Source organism: Antechinus flavipes, chromosome 2, assembly GCF_016432865.1.
Source record: "Antechinus flavipes isolate AdamAnt ecotype Samford, QLD, Australia chromosome 2, AdamAnt_v2, whole genome shotgun sequence".
Lineage (NCBI taxonomy): Eukaryota > Metazoa > Chordata > Mammalia > Dasyuromorphia > Dasyuridae > Antechinus > Antechinus flavipes.
Window position 1 is genome coordinate 583,491,827 of NC_067399.1, and position 25,494 is coordinate 583,517,320.

Sequence of the window (25,494 nt, forward strand, 5' to 3'; positions counted from 1 at the left end):
AAAGAAAAATGATGCATGTTGGAAAGGATGTGGGAAAAATGGAACATTAATATATTGTTGGTGGAGTTGTGAACTGATCTAACCATTCTGGAGAGCAATTTATTCTTAAGCACAAAGTGCTATAAAACTGCATACTGTATGATCTATCAATACCACTACTAGCTCTATATCCCAAAGAAATCATAAAAAATGGAAAAGAACTACATATACAAAACATTTATAATAGCTCTCTTTGTGGTGGCAAAGAATAGAAATTGAGGGCAAGCCCTTCAATTGAAAAAGAGAAAGAACTATGGAGACTGACTGCAGATCAAAGCATACTATTTTCATTTTCTTGTTTTTTTTCTTTCTTGTAGTTTTTCCCTTTTGCTCTGATTTTTCTTTTACAACATGACTAATGTGGACATTTGTTTAATATGATTGTATATAGATAAACTATATCAGATTAATTGCCATCTTGGTGAGGGCAAATGAAAGAAAGAGAGAGAATAAAAAAAGAGATCAAAGTATTATAAACATAAATGTTGAAAACTGATAAATTTAAAAAGAATGATATTTAGAGCCAAATTTGGCCAAGAGGATCTGCTTTAAAATTTTTCAGCTAAATCTGTAATCTAATGGATTAACTTTCATGAGGGTCTCTCTCTTCCTACCTCTAAAACCATTCCTTTAAGTTTAGAGTACATATCATTATCTTTTAGCCTCATATTGTTCATTATGAAAGTCTCTTTTGCTAGGGCTTCCCTTAGGACAGTTGTGTATCTAACCTAATGAATCAAGTAATTCTGTATATATGTAAGAAATTGCCCATCCTCCTTGAAGGCACTGATCAGCTTAGTGCCCTGAAATCTGTTGATTTGATTTCAAAGTTTAAGTTTTGATTATTTCTATTATTCCAATTATAAGAAGGACTGGGTAGATGAGGAAAAGGGAAGTCAATTCCTGCTGCCAAGTCACCTAGGGTAGATGACATGCATCTCATAGAACACATATAAGGAATTTCACTAAATGCTGTATGATAACTAAGCCATCTGAAAACAGCAACTTTCCTAGCAGGGCACCTGGGCTCAGCTCTCTGCCCGCTGCTCTGATATTCCAAAACTTGCTGGAACACTAGTTCAGAATGAAACACATTCTTCTCTTCCCTCCCCTCTTACCCCACATGTTCATCAATTGAAAATCCTTGCATTCAGCATTTAAGACAGCCACAAAAGGTGTGATAGTATAGTAATGGACAAAGGATCAGGAGGCCTGGATTCTTAGCCTGATTCTGTCACTAATTAGCTGTTTTTTTCCAGTCTAGTCATTTCACTTTGTTGGACATCTGTTGATTCATCTATAGAAGGATGGCCCCAATCTTTGCCCATTCTACCTTGGATTGTTGTGGGAAGTAAGCAAGGCTATGTCTGTAATAATGCTTTGTAAAAAGTGCTGGAAGGAGAGAGTGTTGAACAAATGTAATATGAAGGATGTTCACAATTATCATTCTAAAAGATCTATGCCCAAAGCTCTGCAGTTGAGAGATCTTTCTGTTGTAAAATCAGAGACTGACAATTGGTGAAGTTGGGGAAAGTACTATTCTCTTGTTATGAGACAGAAAGAGATCTTTGACAAATGCCTGGAAACCCCTTTTACTACAGCAACAATTATAATAATAGGTTCCAGTTCTATAATGTTTTCTAAGCTCGGCAAAATAATTTTTTGTGACACATCTGAACCTATGACTCAGTGATGTAGGAAACCTCCACTTTGGAGACTACGTGAAATAGTATAGATTAATAATTTGCCTGACTCTTTATAATCTTAGAGGTTTAACTTGAGGAACTTGCCATTGATCACATAACCTATGCTCTGTCAAGTTCAGGAATTGAACACAAGTCTTATTAATTCCAATTGCAATCTGCTCTGTTACATTGCCTCTAATTTCTATTCTACAGATAAAGAAACAGGACCAGAGAGGTAGAGAGGTTCCACATGATGATATAACTATTCAGTGTCGGAATTGTGATTCAAATTTAGTTCTCTCCCAAATCTAATACTCTTTCATTATACCATACTTACTCGAACTTGCTAAAATCCTGTGTTGGTGGCCTGAAAGAGTGAATTCAGCTCTTAATTAATTAGATTCACCTTGCTTATCCTTATAAAGGAAATAGAATTTTAAAAAAAGTGTCCCTGGGGCTCCTGCTCCTATAATGAAAATCATCACTAGAATTCCAAATGTAGAAGGTTATTCAAGGAACATGGGAATTGTTCATCCACTTGTGAATTACCAAATGTTCAGACAAAGTAGGGGAAGGTGGATGTTCTGAGTATGCCATTTCCCTACTCAAGAGAATAGAGTGGCTCCTTTTTTACTCTAGGATAAAATACAAAACTCTATAGCAGCTCCTGGGATTATAGAGACAATATGACAAATAGCCTCAGTACCTAAGAAGCTTGTTCTATTTGGGAGTTGGGCAGTGATGATAAAATATGTGAATAGAAGAGTACACCCATGAAAATGTGAAGAGGGATAGAAACCAAAGCCAGGTAGACAGGTAGGTGGCACAACAGATAGAGTACCACCCTTGAGTTAGGGAAACTCATTTTCCTAAGTTGAAATCTGGTTTCAGATACATGACCCTACGCAGGTCACTTAACCCCATTTGCCTCAGTATCTTCATCCTTACAAGAAGAGCTAGAGTAAGTAATAGTAAACTAGTCCAGGTTTTTTTTCCAAGAAAACCCCAAATAGAGTCATAAACCCCTAGACACAATTGGTACTGAAAGCCCTTTAAAATCTAGCACTATTTTATCTTTCTGGGATGTTGATGTATTTCTTACCATTTCTTATTCTGTGTTCCAGTTAAACTGGCATACTAACTGTTTCATGCCTATGACATTCAATCTCTTGCCTTTGTCACTGATTTCTGGAATACTCTTTTCTCTCAATTCTACTTAGAATGCCCATCTTCTTTTGTGACTCAGGGCAAATGACTTTACCTCCAAAAACTTTTCCCTGTTTCCTCTAATTTTTATTCTATCTCCTCTCTGAATTCCTCTCTATCTTCCTCCAAAAAAATCCTGCATTTATTTTATGTAGAGGGCCGAAAATCTGGGAAAAAACAAAGCAAAACAAAACAAAACAAAACAAACAAACAAAAAAAAAAAACGCTTAAAACAAGGATACTTACAACAGGGTGTTTACTCAGCGTGATTGATGAGATAATAATTTTCTCGTTCACATATACTTTGTACTTAGTGTGATATGGTGATGTAATGGTTGTACAATTGGTACATGCTCAATGTGCTGTAGTGATGTAATTGTACTAAGGTATTTAAGGGCTGAGAGGACTTGAAATAAGCAGACTCGAGTGACAGTGTGCTTGTACTCAGACTCCAGACTCTATCCCTGACCATCCTTGTGGTGACTCTCCTGCTAAGCCCAAGACCCGTCCAGAGATCCTCAAGAAAACTAGCCCAAACATTACAATTTTGCATATATTTGATGCCTATTTTATTTACAAACATAGCATATAATTTCTCAATAGAACATAAATTCCCCAAGGGCAAGAATTATTTTCTTTTTGTTTTAGTGTCCCACATAAAACAAGAATAGTGCCTAGCATATAGTAAATACAAGAAATACTTGTCATACTGAATTTAATTGAGTGAAATGGGCTAGCTTTATTTGGGTCTCTTTATGTCTTTAATATATTCATTGAAGAAATTAGTTGAAACTTAGGTGGGAAAAATTATATCTTTATTTTCACTAATCTTGTACTGAAAGTTTACATTTTCTTCACTTCTGAAAGTAAGGTATAAGACATTATTTTGAGAAGGTGCCCAAGGGTTTCTCTAAACAGTTATTATTCTGGGTAGTTTGTTTGAAAAAGGCCATTGGCAAATTGTAATATACAGAGGATCACCTGGATGGTAAGAGAGTAAAGGGCAATTCTTCAAATAATAGGTAGAAGATGTAGAAGGTAGCTTTGGACACACACACACACACACACACACACAAAATAGAATGGAGAGTCCAAGGATTCCCTTCAGGCAAAAGGCTGGATGACCATTTGCTGTATGTGTTGTAGAAGACCCTTTTCAGCAGGTATGGGTTTGAATATATGGATTCTTATGGCTCTTCCAACTCAGAAAGTCTATGAGTCTAAGAAGTTAACTACATGTTATAATGTCATTTCAATGAATATTGTGATTTTGAGAATTAGTTAGCAACATTAAGTAGACTATATCTCTATATTTTTTTCTTTCTCTTTGGTGAGGAAATTGCTGAAATGAATTTTAAGGTGACCATTGCTTTGGAAATTCCTGCAACTGACACACCAATAATATTGAGGGTATGACATTATGCTGTGTGTGTGTGTGTGTGTGTGTGTGTGTGTGCGTGCATACATCTTGAACAGACTAGACTTTTATTGTTCTGTGAAGAACTGAAGGTATAGGACTATATTTGAATTTAGAATGCATTGACAGCAAATACATAATCCATTTGTAAATGACTGTTACGGTCTCCTGAAAACAGTTATGCTATTTAACAAATATTTCAATACCTACTATGTGCCAAGCACAATAGTAGGTACTGTGGGGAATAGAAAGAAGACTAAGAATTTCCCCCTTTGGGGTTTATAAATTTACTTGGGAAATAGACAAATACCTATAAAACATTAAGTAATAATGCCATAAATAACAGACAACAGCAATGTGGGAGATTTCACAGGTCTGTGCTTGAAAATTTCCAAATGAGCAACACAATTAATAAGTAAATTCAGAGGATAGAGAATGAAAAGTGAGATAGAAGAGGTAGGGAAAGCTTCATGGAAGTGGCTGGCAGCTAGAAAGGCTGCCAAGTTCTCCAAAATGTCCTAAAAGGGAATTGATTCACTTGGAATGATCTGGTCCTCCCTGGAAAGTGATGGTCCAGCTTGGTCACCCACAAAATGACCTGCATTTATTTCTTTGGCAGCATATGCTGACTTGCACCACCCATCAGGAAAACCTAACCGACAGTGTGAATCTTTAAAATGATGCTATAAACTTTAACTCCCTTGATAGAGCTGACTGCTAAAACTGTCTAAAACCACCTAGTTTGAACCTCATTATTTTTTCCCCAGGAAAACTTAGTGAAAAGAGAAATTGAGCCTGTTTTCCCTAGACTTTAATTTGCAACTGCTTCCCCCCTGCTGGAGGCAGTCTTTGATTATACTCTGCTACTCCCTCTGTCTTCCCACCAGCACCCACCGGGTGATAGTGATAGGATGGAATTGGTCTGTATACTTGGTGGTTACACAATCTGAATTTGGTGTGCTGTCTACCAGCACAATACTGAGGAGATTTCTCATGTGAACTCCAAACCCACTTTTTAGCTATTCTCTTTTTGGGGCACTTATTACACATTGCTTTCTATAGGTAGTTATGTTTCACATGTCTAGCCTGATTAAACAGGTCTGTGAGCATAGGGGCTTGACATTATTCTTCTTGGACACTTCACAGTGCCCAAAATAGGATAATGTATAATGGTTTGCATAGAACTATTTGCCTGATGGTTTTTATTTCTGTATCTGTGCCCCATTTTGTTGGGAGTTTTACTGTAATTGATTGTGAATAATTTTGTTTTTTATAGGATACAGTATGACATATATTTTTTAAAGTGCAGACTGGAAATCAGGAGATATGGTTTCTAACTCTGCAGTTGTCCTATGACCTCATAACCAATCACTCATCATCTCTGCTTTTCCCTTTCCTTCTTTATAAATTGAAGGAGCTGGCTAATCTTAGATAATATCTTAAGTCTCTTCTACTTCTCACATTATGTGCAATTTTTCTCCTTTCCCAAAAGCATACTCCTATTCCTCATGCATCCAATAAATAATGTAGCAAACTGGGCTGTCCAAGATATTGGGGTTGTTTGGACAATTGAAATTAAATTTGGGAACTCATCCACTAATTGTTGTCCTTCTAATTCCCTACCATTTTGGGGAGTTTTTTTGCTGCCAGTATTATGAGCTAACAAAGTAGCTTAGAATATAACCAATTGTCTTGGATTTTGCATCTTTGAAACTTGGGGTCCCAGAGATGGCCAGCCAATAATGATATACTCCCCACAACTTAAAACATTTGAAACTTCAGTGATAGTTTTCATTATAGAAGCAGGAGCCTGAGGACATTGGGGAAAATTAATTATCCCATTTCCCTGTACCTATTCTTTGTGATAGCAAGTAATGTGACCGATAAATCAGATAATGAGAAAAGGTCATTAACAACATTATACTTCTCTACCTTTGGCGTCATGATGCATTTTGGGAAATCTGCGTGTATGCTTTTCTTTATTCCTTAGGGAGGAAGATTAAAGGTAGATCAGAAACTACCCTGACCTATGAAGATATTTAAATGATGAAACTTTTGCCTGAGATCTGAAATTAGGGACTTGAATGATCGTGAGAGATTTGTGCTATTGAAGGATAACACATAAATTTGGTTCTTCATTTTTTTCCTCTCAAGGTCAAAGAGGGACAAAATCAAAGGTCATAAAACATCACAGATGTTCTTGTAGTTTCAATGACCAAAATCCTAAGTTTTGGATCCCATCACTCTCTATTTGTTGCAGCTTTCTGTCACTTGTTGGGTACTATATTGGCTTTGTTATATTCTGTTGGCTTTAATAACTGGTATCATCCATTATTTCCATTGTAAATAGATTGAACTCTGCCTTTCACTGTATGCAATGTGAGGCAGTGCACATAAGTATATGATTTAGAAGACAAAGCTTTTAGCTCAAGCCCATGGAATTGCAAGCTTTGTGACCTTGGACTTTTCAAATGTCCATTCTAAACCTCAGAAACTGGGAATGGTAACTACTTCACAATGTCATGAGTATTAAATGCGATTTTAAATAAGGATCAAATAAGTTTTATAAGGCCAAATGTGAAAATGGGAGGATTGAAAGTTAAAATATTGTAGTGGAAAAAAGGTAAAATTCCACAAATCAAACAGTACTTATTTGGTATGTGACCAGAAATGATTTATACTCTGGCACAGTTCATATCCAGGCCTTTATTGAGTATGTCAAGTTACAGACTTGTTAAACCTTTATCCCTGCCTTCAAGGGTCTAACAATCTCTCTGTAGAAACAAAATCCAACATATATAACACAAGAGAGAATCTCTAAGTGAAATAAAAAATGTAAGTGAAGCAAGTAAGATCAGCATGTTCTAAAATATAGGAAAGCTTCATGAAGATGGCAGGGCAAGAGGTAGGTGCTAAAGGATGAATAAAACTTGTAAGGAAAAAGAAGATGAGGGATAGATAGCATGGACAATAACGCAGAAGAAAGAAAGATCAGAAAATACATGTAAGACAATGAAACCTGCCTGACCAGACTGGGAAATTCATATTACAGATGGGGAGGAAATAAAATTGGATAGGTGAAGAGGGACTAGATTTTAATAAATGGCTTTAGAACCCAGGAAGAATTAGAACTCAATACTCTTTTTTTATTTAGATAGGTTCTCCTCAAATTGGATCATCCTTTGTTCTTTGTCATAAAACTGCACTTGTTCCATCTCTCCATTTTTGTTCATGCCATCTCTCATTCTTGGATTGGACTTGCCTCCTTTCACTTCTTTCAGCTACATCTCTCTCTCTTGCCCTTATGCTCTCTCTGTTGAAATCTTCCTTTTTTCAAATTCCAACTCAGTTGAGAGGCAATGCAATATGGCCAAACATGTTAGCCTTGGAGACAAAAAAAGCATGGGTTCAAATCCCAACCCAGACATTCATTAATCTGTATGGCCAGAAACAGATCTTAATTTCTCTGAATTTCAGTTTCCTTATCTGTAAAACTGAAATAATGACAGCAGTAGTATCTGATTTGCAGAATTACTATGAAAATTATATCTCCTCAAGTTTTAAATTTTTTATTCATTGAGACTAAATACAAAGAAAAAAAGCAAAATAGAAAAAGACATACAGAAAAAGAAAACAATAAACATTGTCTTGTGCCCAGCAAAAAAAGGAGGATTCCTGTATATAACAATTATGTTTTAAAAAAATTATTTTTCAACCAGCAAAAATCTTTTTTTTTCATTCAACCCCCAATCTCTAAACTATTTACAAATGAAAAACAACCCCCCATTTCTTTTACAAATTCATTTACTCCAACAGAACAAATTTCCACATTGTCATGTCTAAAAAATTATGTGTTTCATGCTTCATGCTGAGTCCTTTACCTATGTAGCATGATGTGGGTAGTATGTTTCAAATTAGCTTTCTAGAATTGTGATTGGTGATTACATTGACCAGATTTCCTTATTCTTTCAAAATTCTTTGTCTATATCATATTATCATTTTTTTATCAATTGTGTCTTGGTCCTGTTCATTTCATTCCTTGTCAATTAATAAAAAGAAGTTTCTCTGAGAGTTATAGGCAATGTATTGTCCTTGTATTCTGTTCCCAATTTTCTATGAAACAATCCCCTTTATCATCTTTTACAGAACAAAAATATTCAATTTTAATTAGGGTCTTAATATTGCCTTTTTATATTTCTGAACTTGTGTGGTTTGAACTTTAAAGTTTCTATACATCTCTGCTATTTTGATCAAAAGTGCCTAAAACTCCTCAATTTCATTAAAGGTTAATTTCCTGCCTATTGCATTATACTTGGGTTTGCTGAATAAATTATTTTTGGATCTAAGTCTTTATCCTCTGCTTTCTGGAATATCTTCTTCTAAGCTGTCTGCTCCCTTAGTGTGATGGCTTCTAAATAGTGTATAATCCTGACTGTAGCTCCTCAGTACTTAAGTACTTTTTTGGTCATTTTAATTATTTTTCCTTTGAATCAGAAACTCTGGATTTTGGCTACAATAAACCTAAGAATTTAATTTGGGAATTTCTTTCTTGAGGTAATTGATATTCTTTCTAGTTTCACTTTGTCTTCTAATTCTAAAAAAAAAAATCTGGGTAGTTTTCTTTTAAGATTTTCTTGAAATGATGTGATTTTTCACTTCTCTCTTTTTGCCCATGAAATCCAGATAGTCCAATAATTCTTAAATATATCTTCCTCAATATTTTTCCTGGGTCAGTTGTTTTTCTTTTTCCTGACAATTGCCTTCTATTTTTTTCATATTTTTTAATCTCATAAAGTTATTGGCTTCTAGGTCCATTCTAACTTTCAGAGAGCTTATTTTTTGGACAAAGTTTTATGCCCTTTATGCCAAGCTGTGAATTCCCTTTCCAGTTCTTTCATCCATAGCTCCCATTTCTTTTCCAATTTTTTACTCTATTGCTTTCATTTCATTTATTAAAAAACAAAACAAAACATTTTAAACTCTTAAAAAATTCTTGCTTCAGCTCTTCCAGGATTTCAACTGGAACTTGTGCCCAAACTGTATTTCTACTTGTGATTTTGCTTGAAGACATTTTGAAGTCTTTTCTCTCTTTTGAGTTGGTTTCTTAAGCATTCCTGTCACCACAAGAACTTTTTATGTGATTTTTTTTCTTATTAATTCTTTATATCTGCTTCTGACTTCTGACTTCTGACTTTTGTTAGAGCTTGGCTTTGTGCACTTCGTGGGGGAAGGACTCACAGTTCAAGAAGAATATACTTCAAGCAGCCAAAAAATATTAATTCAAGTGTGGTGGCAGCAGTCAGGATCACACAAGATTTTGCAACATCCATGTTAAAGGAGCAGAGGACTTGAAGCATGATATTTTGGAAGACAGAGGAGTTAATATTGCAACCAAATATAACATACCCAGCAAAACTGAGTATAATCCTTCAGGGGAAAAATGGATATTATTTCATGAAATAAAGAATTTTCAAATATTCCTGATGAAAAGATCAGAGCTGAATAGAAAATTTGACATTCAAACACAAGACCCAAGAGAAACATAAAAACAGAAACATGAAAGAGTAATCATAAGGGTCTTGATACATTTATATTTACATATATGAGATGATGATATATATATATATATATATATATATATATAACTTCTAAAAACTTTATCATTATTAGGACAGTTAAAAGGAGTTTTTTTATAGACAGAGGACATGGATGTGAAGTTTGTGTTGGATTGCTCTACAAGAAAAATGAAAAGTTGAGATGGGAGAGGTAGGGGAGAGAAAGGTAGAATGAAGAACATTTTTCTCAACTAAAAGAGGTATGCAAAGAAGAGCTTTTACACCAGAGGTAAAAATTAGGATGGACAAAGCTTGAAACCTTTATTGACATTTCTTCAAAGAGGGAGGAATGTACATGCATTTATGTGTGTACACTTACATATTTATACATATATGTGTGTATTACATATGCAAGCATATGCATGTATACAAATATGTATTGTACATATACATACATACATACATGTAGGTATACAAACACTCAATTGTGTATAGAAATGTAACTTACCTAATAGGCAAATAGGAAAGAACGAAAGAGGAGGAGGGAGAAAGAATGAAGAAAATGGAGGACAGACTAAGAAAGGTGGTGGTTAGAAATAAAATAGACCTTTGAGTTGGGACAGAATAAAAAGAAGAAGATTTTTTTTTAAAAAATGGGATGGAAAGAAATGTACAGTTAGAATTCACAATTGTGAATAGAAATGAGATAAATTCACCCATAAAATGGAAGTAGATAGCAGTATGGATTAGATATCAGAACCCACAAATATGTTGCTTATTAGCAACACTTGAAGCAGAAAGACAAAGAGTTAAAAAAAAAGGGGGGGCTGGAGTAGAAACTAGTACACTTTAGCTGAAATAGAAAAGGCAGGGATAGCAATCATGATCTTCAGACAAAGCAAAAGCAAAAAAAAAAAAGTTTGTTGTCTTAATCATGTTCAACTCTCTGTGTCCCCATTTGGAGTCTTCTTGGCAAAGATCCTAGAGTGGTCTGCCATTTTCTTCTCCAGCTTATTTTAAAGATGAGAAAAGTGAAGCAAGCAGGGTTAAGTGACTTGCCCTGGGTCACATAGCTAGAAAGTGTCTGAAGCCAAATTGAATTCAGATCTTCCTTACTCCTGATAGAGTACTCCTTACTTTATCCATTGTACTGTCTACAATACCCCAAAGCAAAACAGCACTAATTAAAAGAAATAATCAGGGAAACCCACATCTTGGATCTTGTGTTTGAATTTAAACCATTATTTATGGTTTAAAAGGTACCATAAACAATGAAGTAAAATAAACAATTTCTTCAGAAAATGTCTGTGATAAAAGTTCTCAAATCAAGGTGAATATAGAAATGAGTCAGATTTATAAAAAAAGAGTCATTACCCAAATGACAAATGGTCAAATGCTATAAACAGACAGTTTTCAGAAGAAGAAATCAAAGCTATTTGCAAGAATATGAAAAATATTTGAAATTACTATTATTTAGAGAAATATAAATTAAAACAACTATGAGATGCCACCTCACACCTATCAGAAATTATAAATGATAGAAAGGATGAGGGAAAATAAGTATACTAGAGTAATGAACTCCAACCATTCTGGAGAACAATTTAGAACTTGATTGAAAGGGCTATCAAATTCTGCATACTGTTTGACCCAGCAATACTACTGTTAGGTCTATAGCTCATGGAAGTCAAAGAAAAAAGAAAAAGACCTGCATGTACAAATATTTTTATAGTAGCTTTTTCTGTGGTAAAAATTGAGGGGATGTTCATTATCTGGGGAATGACTGAACAAGTTGTGGCATGTGGTTATGATGAAATACTAGTATGCTATAAAATATGCCAAGGGAGATAGTTTCAGAAAAAAATGGTAAAAGCTATATTAAATGATGCAAAGTGAAAGGAGAAAACCAGATCACCACTGTGCTCAGTAACAGCAATGTTGTAATAATAAACTGTTACAGACTCAGTTATTCTGATCAATACAGTGACCCAAGACAGTTCCAAAGGATTTATGAAAAAAAATGCTTTCCACCTACAGAGAGAGAACTTATGGAATCTGAGTGAAAATTGAAGCATATTTACCTTGCTTTATTTTTCTTGATTCTTTTTTGAAATAGAGCTAATATGGACATAATGCTTTACATGATGTCACATATATAACTAATATATTGCTTGCCTTTTCAGTGAATGGAGAAGAGTTGAGAGGGAGGGAGGGAGAGAGTTCAGAACTCAAAAAATTAAAAACAAGTTAAAACAAATAAATAATAAAATTAATATAAAAGAATTTTAAAAATAAAGCTATGCCTAACAAATGACAGCAATCCTATCAAATTGGAACAAGCAACATAATTTTAGATTGCACAATAGGTATTAAATAAATGTGTGATGACTGAATTTAAAAAAAAAGGTGTGTTCATGTCACATTTATCTTTGTATTCTCACTATTAAGTACAGAGTATTGGTGGGTAGTAGATATTTACTGGAGGCATTTTGAACAAAGCAGTTGTCACTGGGTATTTTCGGTTCATCACTGGATCTGGAATAGAAAATAGAAAGAGATGAGTATAATATGATGCAAACTATACCTAGAAGGTGAAAGAGTTGGGACATTTGTGGCTTATTAAGGCTTCCTTGTGTTGCAAGATTAGAGATGGAGATTGAATCCTGGCTTAGGGGAGCTGCCTGGAGAGGAAGGCAAAGCAGAGAATTTATGATTGGAAAACTCTGAGCATCATGACATTGGCTTTATACCAACTATGGACAAAGCGCTACACAGAAAGATTCTACTTGGAGCACAGGGGAGAAGAATATTATAGACATAAGGAGAAAGAGGGCAGGCAGTCAGCAGGTTGGCAGAAGTTTTCAACTGCATTTTGGTCTCTGCGATGAATTCCAACTTTATCCAATTCTGAAGATTTTCACAATGGATGAAAAAAGCTTCATCCACTATATGGAGGAAGAGATAGAGGATGGAGATATCATTGTTGTAAGAGCTTTTCACTTCATGAGAACAGAACCTGAGAGGATAACCTACAGGAGGAAGGAAGATAAAAGTTAGACTAGAATTGACTGCATGAGCAAAGCAATGTATCCGCCACCTCCATCTCGGAAACCTGCCTCCAGAACATCTGGTGGACAGTGAGAAAACTGGCAGGGTGCCCTTGAAAATCCTTTTACTCCTGGCAGAAAAGTCATATTGGGAACAGGACAATGGGGGTGGCTGGCACTAACTCCTCTCCATGGAGATACTGCTTTGGATCAGTGGGTTTGAAGTTTTCTTTTTTTAACTATTTCTTTTAAAATCACTCTTCCATATGCTTCCTGCCACCTGCCTCTCCCCCAGAAGCATACTGTGATCATCAAGAATGGCTCAATTGGTTAAAAAAAAAGGCCCACAAACTGCCCCTTAGCCCCTGACTTTATTAGAAGGAGCACATATTTAGGGAGTATCCGGGCAATCTTTATTAATCTGTTTTGAGGGAAAAGTTTGGGCTTCTGGTGATGAAGAAATTGGTCTTTATAAGTCTGCAAGAGCTCTTCCTATTTTCGTTGTTCTTTTGACTTTGGCTTACGGTGACAATAGTGATCAATTGAACTTATAGAGTAATAGACTTGACTTACAGGACCACCATTCTGCTAATAATATGTGTGACTTTGGGCAAGCCATTCATTCTTTTTTATTCCTCAGTTCCCTTATCTGCAAAATGAAAGAATTAGATCACAGATTTTTCAAGGTTCCCTTCAGATACAAAATTCTAACTTCTATTACACTGTATTCTTTCCAGACACTTATAATATGCTGCTTAGTATTTTTAATTATCTTTTGTACTTGTTTGCCTTCCCTGCCCTTCTCAGTTAGTGGTCTTTTCCATTGTTCTGTTGGCTCACAGTGCTCAGCACAGGGCAATAGTTTTACTGACAAAGTCACCACAGCTTTGACATTGGGTAAGTGACTTTACTTGTTTTCTCATCTGTAAAACTGGGGAGTTGGACTGGGATCTCGAGGTTCAAATACAAAATACACTATTTGGTATTCAAAGGCTTTTGTAAACTAGCTTTTGTCCATCCTTCTTTTCCAGTCTTCGTATACCTTAATCCCTTTTACACACTCTTCAACCTAATGACACTGTGATCCTTGATTTTCCTCAATAAGACACTCCTTCTCTTGACTCTGGACATTTTCTCTGGCTGTCCTCATCTTTGGGGTTCTCATTCTCCTCATTCTGCCTGCTGACTTCCCTGCTTCCTTCAAGTCCTAACTAAAATCCCATCTTTTACAAGAAACTTCTCCAATTCTCTCCCTTTAATATTAGTAACTTCCCTTTTAAAACTATTTGCTATTTTTCCTGACTATAAGTTGTTTGTATATATTTGTTTACTTATTTCCCCATTAGATTGTCAGATCTTTAAGGAAAAAGACCATATTTTGATTCTTCTTTTTTTGTTTTATATTCCCGGTGTTTGTCATAGTGTCTGGCACAAAGGATATGCTTAATAAATATTTATCGATTGACTCTCTTGGTTTCAAATTCCTCATCTTAAAGATGGGGATTATAATAACTACATAGTACTTGTCCCACAAGGCTGTTGGGAGGATCAAATGGGATAATGTTTATAAAGCCTGAAATGGATGTCAGGTCTTATTATTATATGTGAAAAATTAGTTCCTAATGCAAGATGGAACACTATTAATTCTGTGCTGAGCTAATGGCCATCGTTGCTTTGATAACTGCACAATCATGCACCCAAGCACGGAGGAGCAAGTTCTGTTTAGCAGTGGTAATTAAATGATTCCATTTTCTGAGCCCACTTCTGTGGTAGTTACTGTTTACTGAATGCTCATAACTTGTCTCTGAACTACAGCTTGGAAAAATTATTCTTGGAAAACCAGATATGGAATTCACAGTCTTAATTTTCTCCTTTGGCATTGGAGTCACAAGCCAGACTTATGCCTCTAGCCACTTCTTCGGCTCTGTCAATTCAGCTCCATGCTCTCTGACTCTTGTCCCTCTGCCTGGGCAAGTCTATGGGGAAGGAAATGGCTGAGGAAAAATGCCAGAGATCCCCCTTGCCTCTCACAGAGGGCTCAGATGATCCACAGTAAGAGGGATTTTTTATTTTAGCAAAACAAAAGGAATATCCAGGGGGATGAGAGCCTAGTTGTTGAGAAAGCTGCTGACTCCCAGCAGACATTTCCAGTCCATGTTCCCCATGGCCTTGCTAGTTTCCAAAGGACATAGTAATGCTCAATACTATGATTTCCATGTTTAAGGAAGATTGTGGGGAAGTTTGATGCGGGTCAGTTCCAGTAAGGAACATATGGCAAGCATTGGAGAACAATTTCGTTAAGTAAAACCTTTCAGCTATAGAGATTAATATGCAGTAGAAGAAATGGCTTAGCAGGATCTCTAAGCCAGAAGGGACCTCACAGATACCCAGGACCATTGAACATGGCCTCCATCTACATCATACTCAACAATGAGCCATCTGGCCTTGCATTGAAGAGATGGGATGGTGGAACCATCTCTAGAGAAGAGCTCTAGGCTTGAAGTTAGGAAAACCCAAGTACAATTCTCCCTCAGACCTATCTTGTAACTCTTAAGATACTTATATTTGCCTGGTTTCCTAATCTATAAAATGGGATAATAAAAACTGTCAGAGTTGTTGTGAGGATAAAATGAGACAGTAAAACAGATAGATCTCGAATTGCACAGTAGATAGAGTGCTGGGTTTGGAGTCAGGAAGAATCATCTTCATGCATTCAAATTAGCTGTGTGGACCGGATAATCACTTAACAGAGCTCAATTTTCTCATCTGTAAAAATAAATGGGAAAAGGAAATGATAAATCACTCAGGTATCTTTGCCAAGAAAACCCCAAATGGGGTCACACAGAGTTGGACAGCATGACTGGATCTACCCTTTGGGATTAAACAGCATAAGTCATAGCTCTCTTCTAGATGACAACTATTGAATATTTGAAGACAGGTATCATGTAGGGTCTGTGCCTGCCCTGCTGTCTGAGGATCAGCCTTGATAAGTACAGGCAGGATCACTACCAGAAGATTAGCTGCTAGGTGTAAAGCCTAAATAAGAGCTTGGAAATCATTAGATTCAACCTTTTCGTTTTGTAGAGGAAGAACATAAAGCTCAGACAGAACAAGTTCCTTGCCCATAGTCACATACTAGTTCTTGAAAGAGTTGGGATTAGAAAGTAGGCTTCCTTGCTCTAAAACAATTACTAGAGAAAAGAAACTTCACTCTTAGGTGGGGTCAGAAAGATTACTCTATTTAGTGTTAGCATTCTCTTTCCCATTTTGTCTGATTCTGTTTATTTAATGTAGTCTTTTCTTTTTTATTCACCATGCACTGACATTATAATTATTCATTCTAAATGATAGCATCTCATGAAAACACTGCCTAAGAATACAGACCCTACTCACATGTGCAAGCTCTCCAGAAATAGGTATGGGAGATCACTGTATTATGGGTGGGTGGGACAGCATCTCACAGGATTGAGATAATGAGGATTCTGCTGTTCTCTGGAAGCAATAAGTGTGTTTCTTTTTAAACATGTACTATTGAGAACTGGGATTGTCTTTTACTTTGTAATTTCAGTACTTAACACAATGCCTGAAGCATAAAAGATGCTTATTGCAAGCTTATTGAATGACTGGAAATGAACTTTGCTGCTTCTTTTACACTGCACATCTGTGTACATATATATATCTATGTACATATTTATACATGTGTTTATACACTAAGTACATATTTATATAAATATATTTGTGCATATATATACATGTATACATCTGCATGTTTGTGATGATATATTTGGCAAAATATTAGCATACATGCCCTCTGAGCTGCTTCTCCAGAAATAGCAATGACTTACTTTTGATCCAGCTCTTCTTGGTCATTTCATCACCGAGACCACCACTAGAGAAATGCTAAGTTAATTTGAAACAAATAGTCATACTGTTTAACCTATGACCTTGGACTCCCATTCTAATTATTTAGATGACCAGCCATAGGCAATTTTTGGCTATGATCTTTCTTACCATGAGTGCCTCTAGTTGGGATGAGTCTAAGGCATAGGGAAGAAAAAAAAGAGAAAGTATGGGAAGCGACTAAGTTGGGATAGGAATGATACTGAAAGGCAGGTACCTGAGTTTACAGGTTCAGGTTTTCCATTGATTAACTTTGTGATTTTTCTTAAGTCATTTCTCATTGGGCTTCAATCTCTTATTCATTAATAAGAATATTATATTACATGTCTGAGTCTGTTCCAGTTCTGAGATGCTTTATGTTTATGAAAATAAGAAAGATAGAGAAGAGGATGAAGGAGCAAGAGAGAGAAAAAAGAAATAAGATGGTGCAAGGTAGAAGGAATCCCAACAGAAGATATCACTCAGTGCTTTTGCTGTAGATTACCAATCCTTATTTTATAAGGTCAAAGAAAAGGACTGAATGAAGAGGCCATGACTGATGTTTGGTGGGGAAGGAGGAAAGGAAAAGTATGGTAGTTTATCAGGTACAATCTGCTAAATTACCATTACCATCAACATCATTGTCTTTTATTAGTATAACATTTCTTGACCACTTGCATCAGGCAGCAGCCTGATGATGTTTCCAGTGTAGAGATTCTCTTCTCGTGGACAGAAACTGGGAACAAATACAGATGATTCAATTTAGAAAAAGAATACTATAGCGTATCTGAAACTATATTGCTTACCTTGTTTTCACCAAAGAGAAGAGGCCAGCAATAGCCTCTCTGGTTTTTTTTTTTTTTTTTTTTTTTGCCTTTTCTTAACCTGAGATGATGTTCTACCTTTCAAGGTCCTTTTCCTTTGGATGTCTGCCTTATTTTGAAATATTGTTTTCCGCCTCCACTGACATGTTATTTGATTAAAGCAGGTCAGTTTCCCCCACCCACCCCACTAGTATTTTTATCTGAGTGATTTTGGACCTGAGGACTAGCTACAATAATAGAATTAGGGGAGGAGCTTCAGACCTAACTATATGAGCCTATTCTAGAGAAGATGTTTTACTCATAATTCATTAAAGCAGTATTAGTCTGGGATAATTAAAACAGATGATCAATACCATATATTGTAACCATAGCTGAGGTTTTAGCCTGAGAGAATGAGGTTTCTGACTAATTTCTAATTGCTTGTTATTTGCTGTTTTTCTTACTCAAAGACTTATTTATCTTCTGGTGATGGTCAATGGCCAGCTAAATAATTTAGGGTTCTTTGGGGCAGCTAGTTTTAGGGTAGTGGATAGAGCACCAGCCCTGAAGTCAGGAGGACCTGAGTTCAAATCTGATTTCAGACACTTAATGCTTCCTAACTTTGTGACTCTGGGCAAGTCACTTAATCCCACCTACATCCCTTATATGTTCTATGTTGGAAGCACCTGAAAGCTATCCATTTCTATTTCTGTAAGTTCCATAGTTATGGAAGTTCTGCCCATTAAAGGTATCATCCAATCAAGTATAATTTTTTCCACTTTTCCAATTTCAGATTGAATGTAAATATCAATCATTTCTGCTTTGACCCACATCCCTGAAGGTCTTCCCCTCCCAGATTCATTCATTTATTTAGATTTTTTGGACTGGGTAAAAAAGAAGATTTTTTTTTTGCCTCAATAACTACCTAGCCTTAATCACTGAATGGCTGTTGAACATCTTATCTTAAAAGATCAAAATCTCCCATTTCATCCAAGGCCATCTGCAGTCATCTTGCTCTATATCTTGCTACTGGAGCCAGGTGGCTCTGGAGGGGAAAGTGAGGTAGGTGTCTTTGCATAGCCCTCCCTGACTTAAATCCAATTCACTTACAGGTCACAGCATCACCTCCCTGATGTCATGGTCCTCTTTGAGAACAAAGGACAAACAACAACCTCCTAGTTTTCCAATCAAGACTCCCTGCACCTGATGGTTGAAAAAATTGCAGGGCTGTATAATAAAAGACAAGTTGATTCTACCTGCAGAATGTTAAAAGTTTCCTATAATTCTCTCCTTCAGAATGTGTAGATCATGACTATGAAGTGCAGCAGAACAGCTAGTGTGGGACATTTATGTAACAAATACTGTTGTTGACTCACTGTTCTTGAGGTCTGTGTCTATAACTTTCACTTTGCCCCATTGGTATGGCCTTAGCATATGCAGCCTAAACCAAATTTTAGCCTAATAAAAGAGATAGTTAAAACAGAAAAGAATGCTTATCACAAAGCACAAAAAGCTTCAAAAGGAGGAATATAAACTTCTTAAGACTATGGGACTATAGGTTGGCTCAAATCGACTTACAATATTCTCTAAAAACATATCCCTCCCTATGATGGGACAACTTCGTTCAATCAGTCACTGGAGACCTGACAAGCTAGCCCAAAAATATCAGTGCAGGAGTTTTGACAGGGCTGCTGTCCCTGCCTATGATATGTGTCCCACCTGTCCCAGGAACAATGCATCCAAGCCTCTGAAGCCAGCTTGTGAGCAGTTTCCTTTCCCAGAAGCATCCTTGGAAATCTGGTAGATCAATTTTATTCAATTGCTACTTGCCCGTGGTTGCAAATATACATACTTTGCTTATGGTCTAGTATATTTTTCTGGTGGATGGAAGTGTTCTCCTATCATACTGCCACCGCCTTCCCCCTCTTTGCCAGATTTTATACCACACCTTCCCAAATTACCCAATATGAAAAGGAAAAGGAAAACAAAAATTGGCTCTGGTTTTTCTGGTATAAGTTGCAAGGAAATTGTGACCTATAGTGGGGAGAGAGCTGCCTTAATATGGGAAGATCTAGGTTTAATCCCAATTAGGATGGATGCTTACTGTACCAGGGACATATTTAAGGTATTCTGCGCAAGTTATTTAACCCTCAATGCCCCCAGAGAACCTAGAAACTATAGATAAAAGTACCTACGTGCGTTTGTAGAAGAAATTTTCTTTGAGTGTACCCTGAGCCAGTGAAATTATAGTTCATATCTAAACTGCTGTGATACCATCCCACCAAGAAAGGGGGAGATGAGAGCTTTCAAGTTGTTTGGTAATTTTGATATGGCATGGAGATATCTTTCTGTATGAATAGGAGCTTATAAAGTCCCTATAAACAGCGCTAGACTCATTCAGATATTACAATGTCATCATTGTTTACTTCCTACATGGGTCCACATGAGAAATGACTCAGACAATGCCCTATCACTCTAAACATCCCACATATCACAGTTATTATGCAGAGGATGAGGCTCAAGTCCCCTCCCACTCCTTTGTATAACTTGATATATTCTCTTGATGGGTGCCACATAATTTAATGTCTGATCATCTACTTTCCACTCAGAAAAATAAGTGAAAAACATTTGGTCTTTGTCTCCACTATATAAAATCTCCCTATAGTAATACTCAAAATAGCTTGTATTCATTTTGTCACTTATTCACTATATACTTATGTTATGGGGCCCTAGACAATGGGAACCCTATTTTCAGAGTGTGTGCAGTATACTTTGATTGTTGCCAACCCATTTGAATGAGACTAGGTGGGCAGACTCTTCCAGAAAGACACGAGTGTAGATTGGCAGAGAATTCTGAACACAATGGCTTGAGACCACATACCAGCATTAGATACTTGCCAATCTGGCTCCACAGAGTCTGCCTAAGAGACACATGGAGACAGAAGCAGCAGACATGTAGCTCCTGATGATGATTCTGATTTCCACGTTTCATCCCTGGAGACTACTAGAATGGACCTGCTTAGGAAAAATTGGGACCTTTCTTAGTCTGAACCAAGAAGTTATCTCGCTTCTGTTGAAGAACCAATTCATGGGTGTGTATTTTCAGCCAAATCCCAATATGTAAACAGCTACAATTTCTGTTTGCTGCTTTGCTTACTATTCACCATTTGTAATGGTCTTGAATCAGGGGTCCTCAAACTTTTTAAATAGGGGACCAGTTCATTGTCCCTCAGACTGTTGGAGGGCCGGACTATAGTAAAAACAAAAACTTTGTTTTGTGGGCCTTTAAATAAAGAAACTTCATAGCCCTGGGTGAGGGGATAATCATTCTCAGCTGCCACCATCTGGCCTGCGGACCATAGTTTGAGGACCCCTGGACTCTTGATGGTGTTTTATATAACCAGAAGGTAGGAAGGACCTCAGCTGCAGTAGGTAGAGCTTCTTCCATGATGACGTGAATGGAAATAAACTCGGACCTGGACTCCATTTCTAGACTCATGACCTACTTTCCCAATCTTTCAAAGCTCACAAAATCTAAATCATAGCTCATCTCTACTACTCTTTTACATAAGGGTAAACAAAATGGAGGTGAAAATGACAGCATGGACATATACTCATGGGACAAATAATAGTAGCCCTAGTTAGAAGAGACTTTTCCAATCAGGAGCTTACCACAGTTCTAGCTTCTCACTCTGACATAGCCTTGATAGAAAGAGAATGCATTATCCAGTTAATACCTTTTGGACATCTTCTCATATTGGGCTCAGCAGCTATTTGAAACAGTCCATGATCTTCAAGTCATAAAGGGGCTAGAAACAATCAGAATAGCTGTACTTGCTTTAAAATGGATATCAGACCCATTTCTATCATGGGTCATGCTGGCATTCAAGAAGTAGGCTCTCCTTTCAAAGCAGAAAAATTATAATAGATACATAATCAATTGCTGGTGGAAGTAGGGAAACCTTATCTCCCCTAACTCCAAGTCCCTTTCTCTTTTCATTAAATCCATAATACCCACCTGTAACACCCTCAGGTGGCCACTGCATTCTTCCTATATACTATGAAAGGTACCATCCGCAGGCCACTTGATCTCCCAAGTCATAGCATCTTAATGTTGTTCTTCAGTTATATTTCACTCTTCCTAATCCCATTTGGGTTTTTCTTAGCAACATTTCTAGAGCAATTTTCCATTTCCTTCTCCAGCTCATGAGGATCTAAATAAAGCAAATAAGATTAAGTAACTTGCTTAAGATCACCCAGCTAGTAAATGTCTAAGTCCACATTTGAACTCATAATGATAAGACTTACTGATTCCAGGTCTAGCTCTCTACCCATTGTAGCAACTAGCTACTCAGAGTATCTCAACATCCTGACTTGATGGTAGAGCCTTTGTGGAACATTATATGCAAAGATAAGAAGCTATCTCTGGGGCAGATGAAAAGAATCCAAAATAGATGAACCCAGAGAAAGCACAAATGCATGTGTTTACATGCACAGACATATCATACACATACATTCACATTCTGCCATTGTATGTAAATAATACTATATTCTTCGCTCTATTTTTACTATTCTTTTCATTTTGTATAGGAGAAATCATATAACTTTAGTGTCCTTGGAGAAACCAGTTTGCTAAGCAAGTGACTCAAGTCAGTAGTTCACTAAGCATTGGGGTGATGAAAGCCTATCAATGTAACAGTCTGTTCTTGGAATCATCTTAAGAATCTTGTCTGGAAAATGTTTTGCTTTGAAAGATATGGTGATTAGGAGCTTTGGAGTCAGGTTCATTTAGGGTGTTGCAAGGTTGTTCTAAAGTCAGCTTAAACCAGAGAATTGATTATTAAATTTTCAGTGTGAGCATTCACACCTTGAGATTCAGCAAATGCTACAAATCAGGGCTTGATTCATTGTGTTATTGACTAAATTTAGGAAAGTGTTAATTATACAGATTAAACTTAGAAGTATGCCCATACATGTAAAAAATATTCTGGAGAGATGGTTGCTAAACATTTATCTACATACCCCTGGGGGTTCTTAACTTGCCAAAGTTATTTTTTCATGCAGGGATAGTATTAGCTTTAGGAGGGAGCCCTGTGGAAGGCACTGCTACCCTAGAAAATGTCCTCTGCTTTGCTTACACAAAATGTAACTATTATTCCTTTAACCAAACGCTTTGATTAGTAGTTAAATATAAACCTGCCTAGCAAAGTTAAAAATATAAGATATTTACTATGTTATGTGTTTCATTCACTAACACAAATTTTTAAAATCCCTACTATGTGCAAAGACATTTTGCTTTTCATTGGGGTGACAAAAGTGAATTAAAGAAAGGAAACCACTCAGACCTGCTGTGAAGGAGTTTAGATCCAGGGGGTAGGAGGATGACATATACAAAGATATGGAAATACCAAATATGCAAAGAAATTTCCAGGAGGAGGGGTCACTTGTCTTCTTGAAGACTGGCATTTGTACTGAGCTCTTAAGGAAGTGAAGGATTCTAAGAGAACATTGTCTGGGGTAAATGCATTCCAGGTACAGGAGGCATGTGAAAATGGCAGAGGGAATGTTGTATAAGGGGAATGACAAATGAGCTACTTGGTTAGAATGTAGAGTGCATACAGTAGAGGAATGTATAATAAAGCCCGAAATAAAAACCACTTTGAATGAGCTGCCGATCCTTTTTTGAAAAAGGGAAGAAATGGGAGGTTCCTGGATTTCTAAGGAGAAGAAAGAGATATTGCTTGTGGTCTTTACAATTTTGTTTTGTAGGGGATGGGGAGGACAGCTCCCAGTGATCAGGGTCTCATTACTGACAACCTTAGTGGAAGAGCCAGAAAAAAGGTAGACAAGAAGTTTTAACACCCTCCCTGAATCTTAAAGGTGGTATCCTCCATTGCAGAATTGAAGACCTGCTGGGGGAATTTATATCTCCCCTATTGGGCTGTAGAAGCAAAGAACTTTTAATGTGTAGGTGGTAAAGTCTCTGACTGTTCCTTTTACCAACACAGATTCAGAAAGGGCAGAAAAGTAGGTCTTTGAGAAAAGGTAGGGAGCAAAGGGTGGTGAGCTCAGGTAGTGAGCAGATGCATTAGTATAATTGCACGTCTAAAATTAATGGGGCTTTTAATCTCTGAAGAACACTTTTAAGCACTCATGTGATTTGAAAACAAAAGTAGAGGTACAGGAAACTGTCTCCGACTTACGCAAAACCCCATTTGGTAAAACAATCTCCTTTTATCTCTATTTTTCAACAGGTCAACAGACTATGGCACTACCTATGAGAAACTAAATGACAAAGTGGGGCTCAAGACTGTCCTGAGTTACCTTTATGTCAATCCTACCAACAAACGGAAGGTAAGCCAAAGCCTCCCAGTGACAGGCCTGCAGACCCTGGAAACCAGAGACCTATCTGGTATCCTTTCTAGCTCAGGTTTCATTCTATCTCTTTTCAGAGTGAAAAGACTCATCAGATTGGGTAACTACATTTGCCAATAAGGAGAAAATAAATACAATTCACTGTTTCCCTATCTCACATTTTTTCTTCTGTATCATTGAATGGTGAACAGAACCATAACTCTCCCTCTTTAATTCTTTTTTCCTCTCCTGATGCAACAAGAACTGGATATATTTACATATAGTCAAGTCTAACTAATTTGAGCCAACTGGGAGAAGGCCAGCTTGGATTAGTAACAAATCTAAATGATGTAAGTTTTTGGTTAAAAAAATGCAATTCAATTATTTATATGTATAGTCAAGTCTATTAAGTGCCTCTTATGTGCTAGGTAACATGTGCAATTCAAGGAATATAAAGTGAGGCAGAAGACAATCTTTGTACTCAGAGAGCTTGCAACCTAGACTGAAAGGTTCATAAAAACATTTCTAAATAAAAACATTAATACATACAAAAATATTAATTTACAGTCTCAGTGATTGAACTTGTGTTTTTACTTCTATGGAAGTATGTTAAATATGTCCTCTTTTATTTCAGCTGTGTCCAAATCTTTCTACCTCTATTTGATGTTTCCTTTACAAACATACTAGAATGGTTTATTGTTTTCTTCTCCATATTATTTTACATGTGAGGGAACTGAGGCAAACAGGGTTAAGTGTCTTATCCAAGATCACATAGCTAGTAAGTGCTGAGACTGGATTTGAATTTACGTGTTCTTTACTATAAGTTAGTGCTCTATCCACTGTACCACCTAAACATATCCCCAACAATTTAGTTTTTCTACTAGGGACAGCAAACCCTTTCTTTAAAAATGCAGATACATGCAACCTAAGCACTATCTGAATTGACATTAACTCTAAATCAGACGTCTACTAATAAAGTAATAATAATTCAACTTTAATGTAATAGAATATGGCCTACAAAGCAAATGTCTCACAATAACCCTATAAAGTAGGGATTTCAAGTAGTAGTAACATTTTCATTCTAAAAATGTGAAAGCTAAAGCTCAGAGAGATTACTATTTTCCCATAATCACATAGCTAGAAAATCCAGAACTAGATCTTACACTCAGAACTTTTTACTCTAAATATAATACATTTTTCTAGTATATAGTGAATGCTTATTAGTCATAGTGTAACGTGGACCATCCCAAAGAATATGCTTTGAGTTGCTTTTCCAGATCCCAACTGAACACCAGTACTGGTTCAGAACCTGGGTCCATTGAAAATGATGAACTCTCATCATGTAGTAGTTCAGTAGCCAACTTAGGGATCACTTCATCATTTCAAAATGCTTGCATCTTTCTCTGTGGAACATGGTTAGAAATAGCCAGAGTGTTTTGTCATCTCTCAATGACAGAAGTGCTAAACTAGCAGATAACGTTAGTCAAAATCAGAAAGGACAATTGACATGAG

General features: G+C 36.5%; 1 protein-coding gene across 1 annotated transcript in view; it reads left to right on the forward strand.

The window, feature by feature from the left end:
* Nucleotides 1–25,494, forward strand: part of SORCS3 (sortilin related VPS10 domain containing receptor 3) — a 687,244-nt gene that overhangs the window by 272,402 nt on the left and 389,348 nt on the right. Inside the window, exon 3 of the mRNA XM_051981368.1 lies at nt 23,883–23,982. Within this exon, the coding sequence (XP_051837328.1) occupies nt 23,883–23,982 (100 nt within the window). The remainder of the gene's footprint in view (nt 1–23,882; nt 23,983–25,494) is intronic.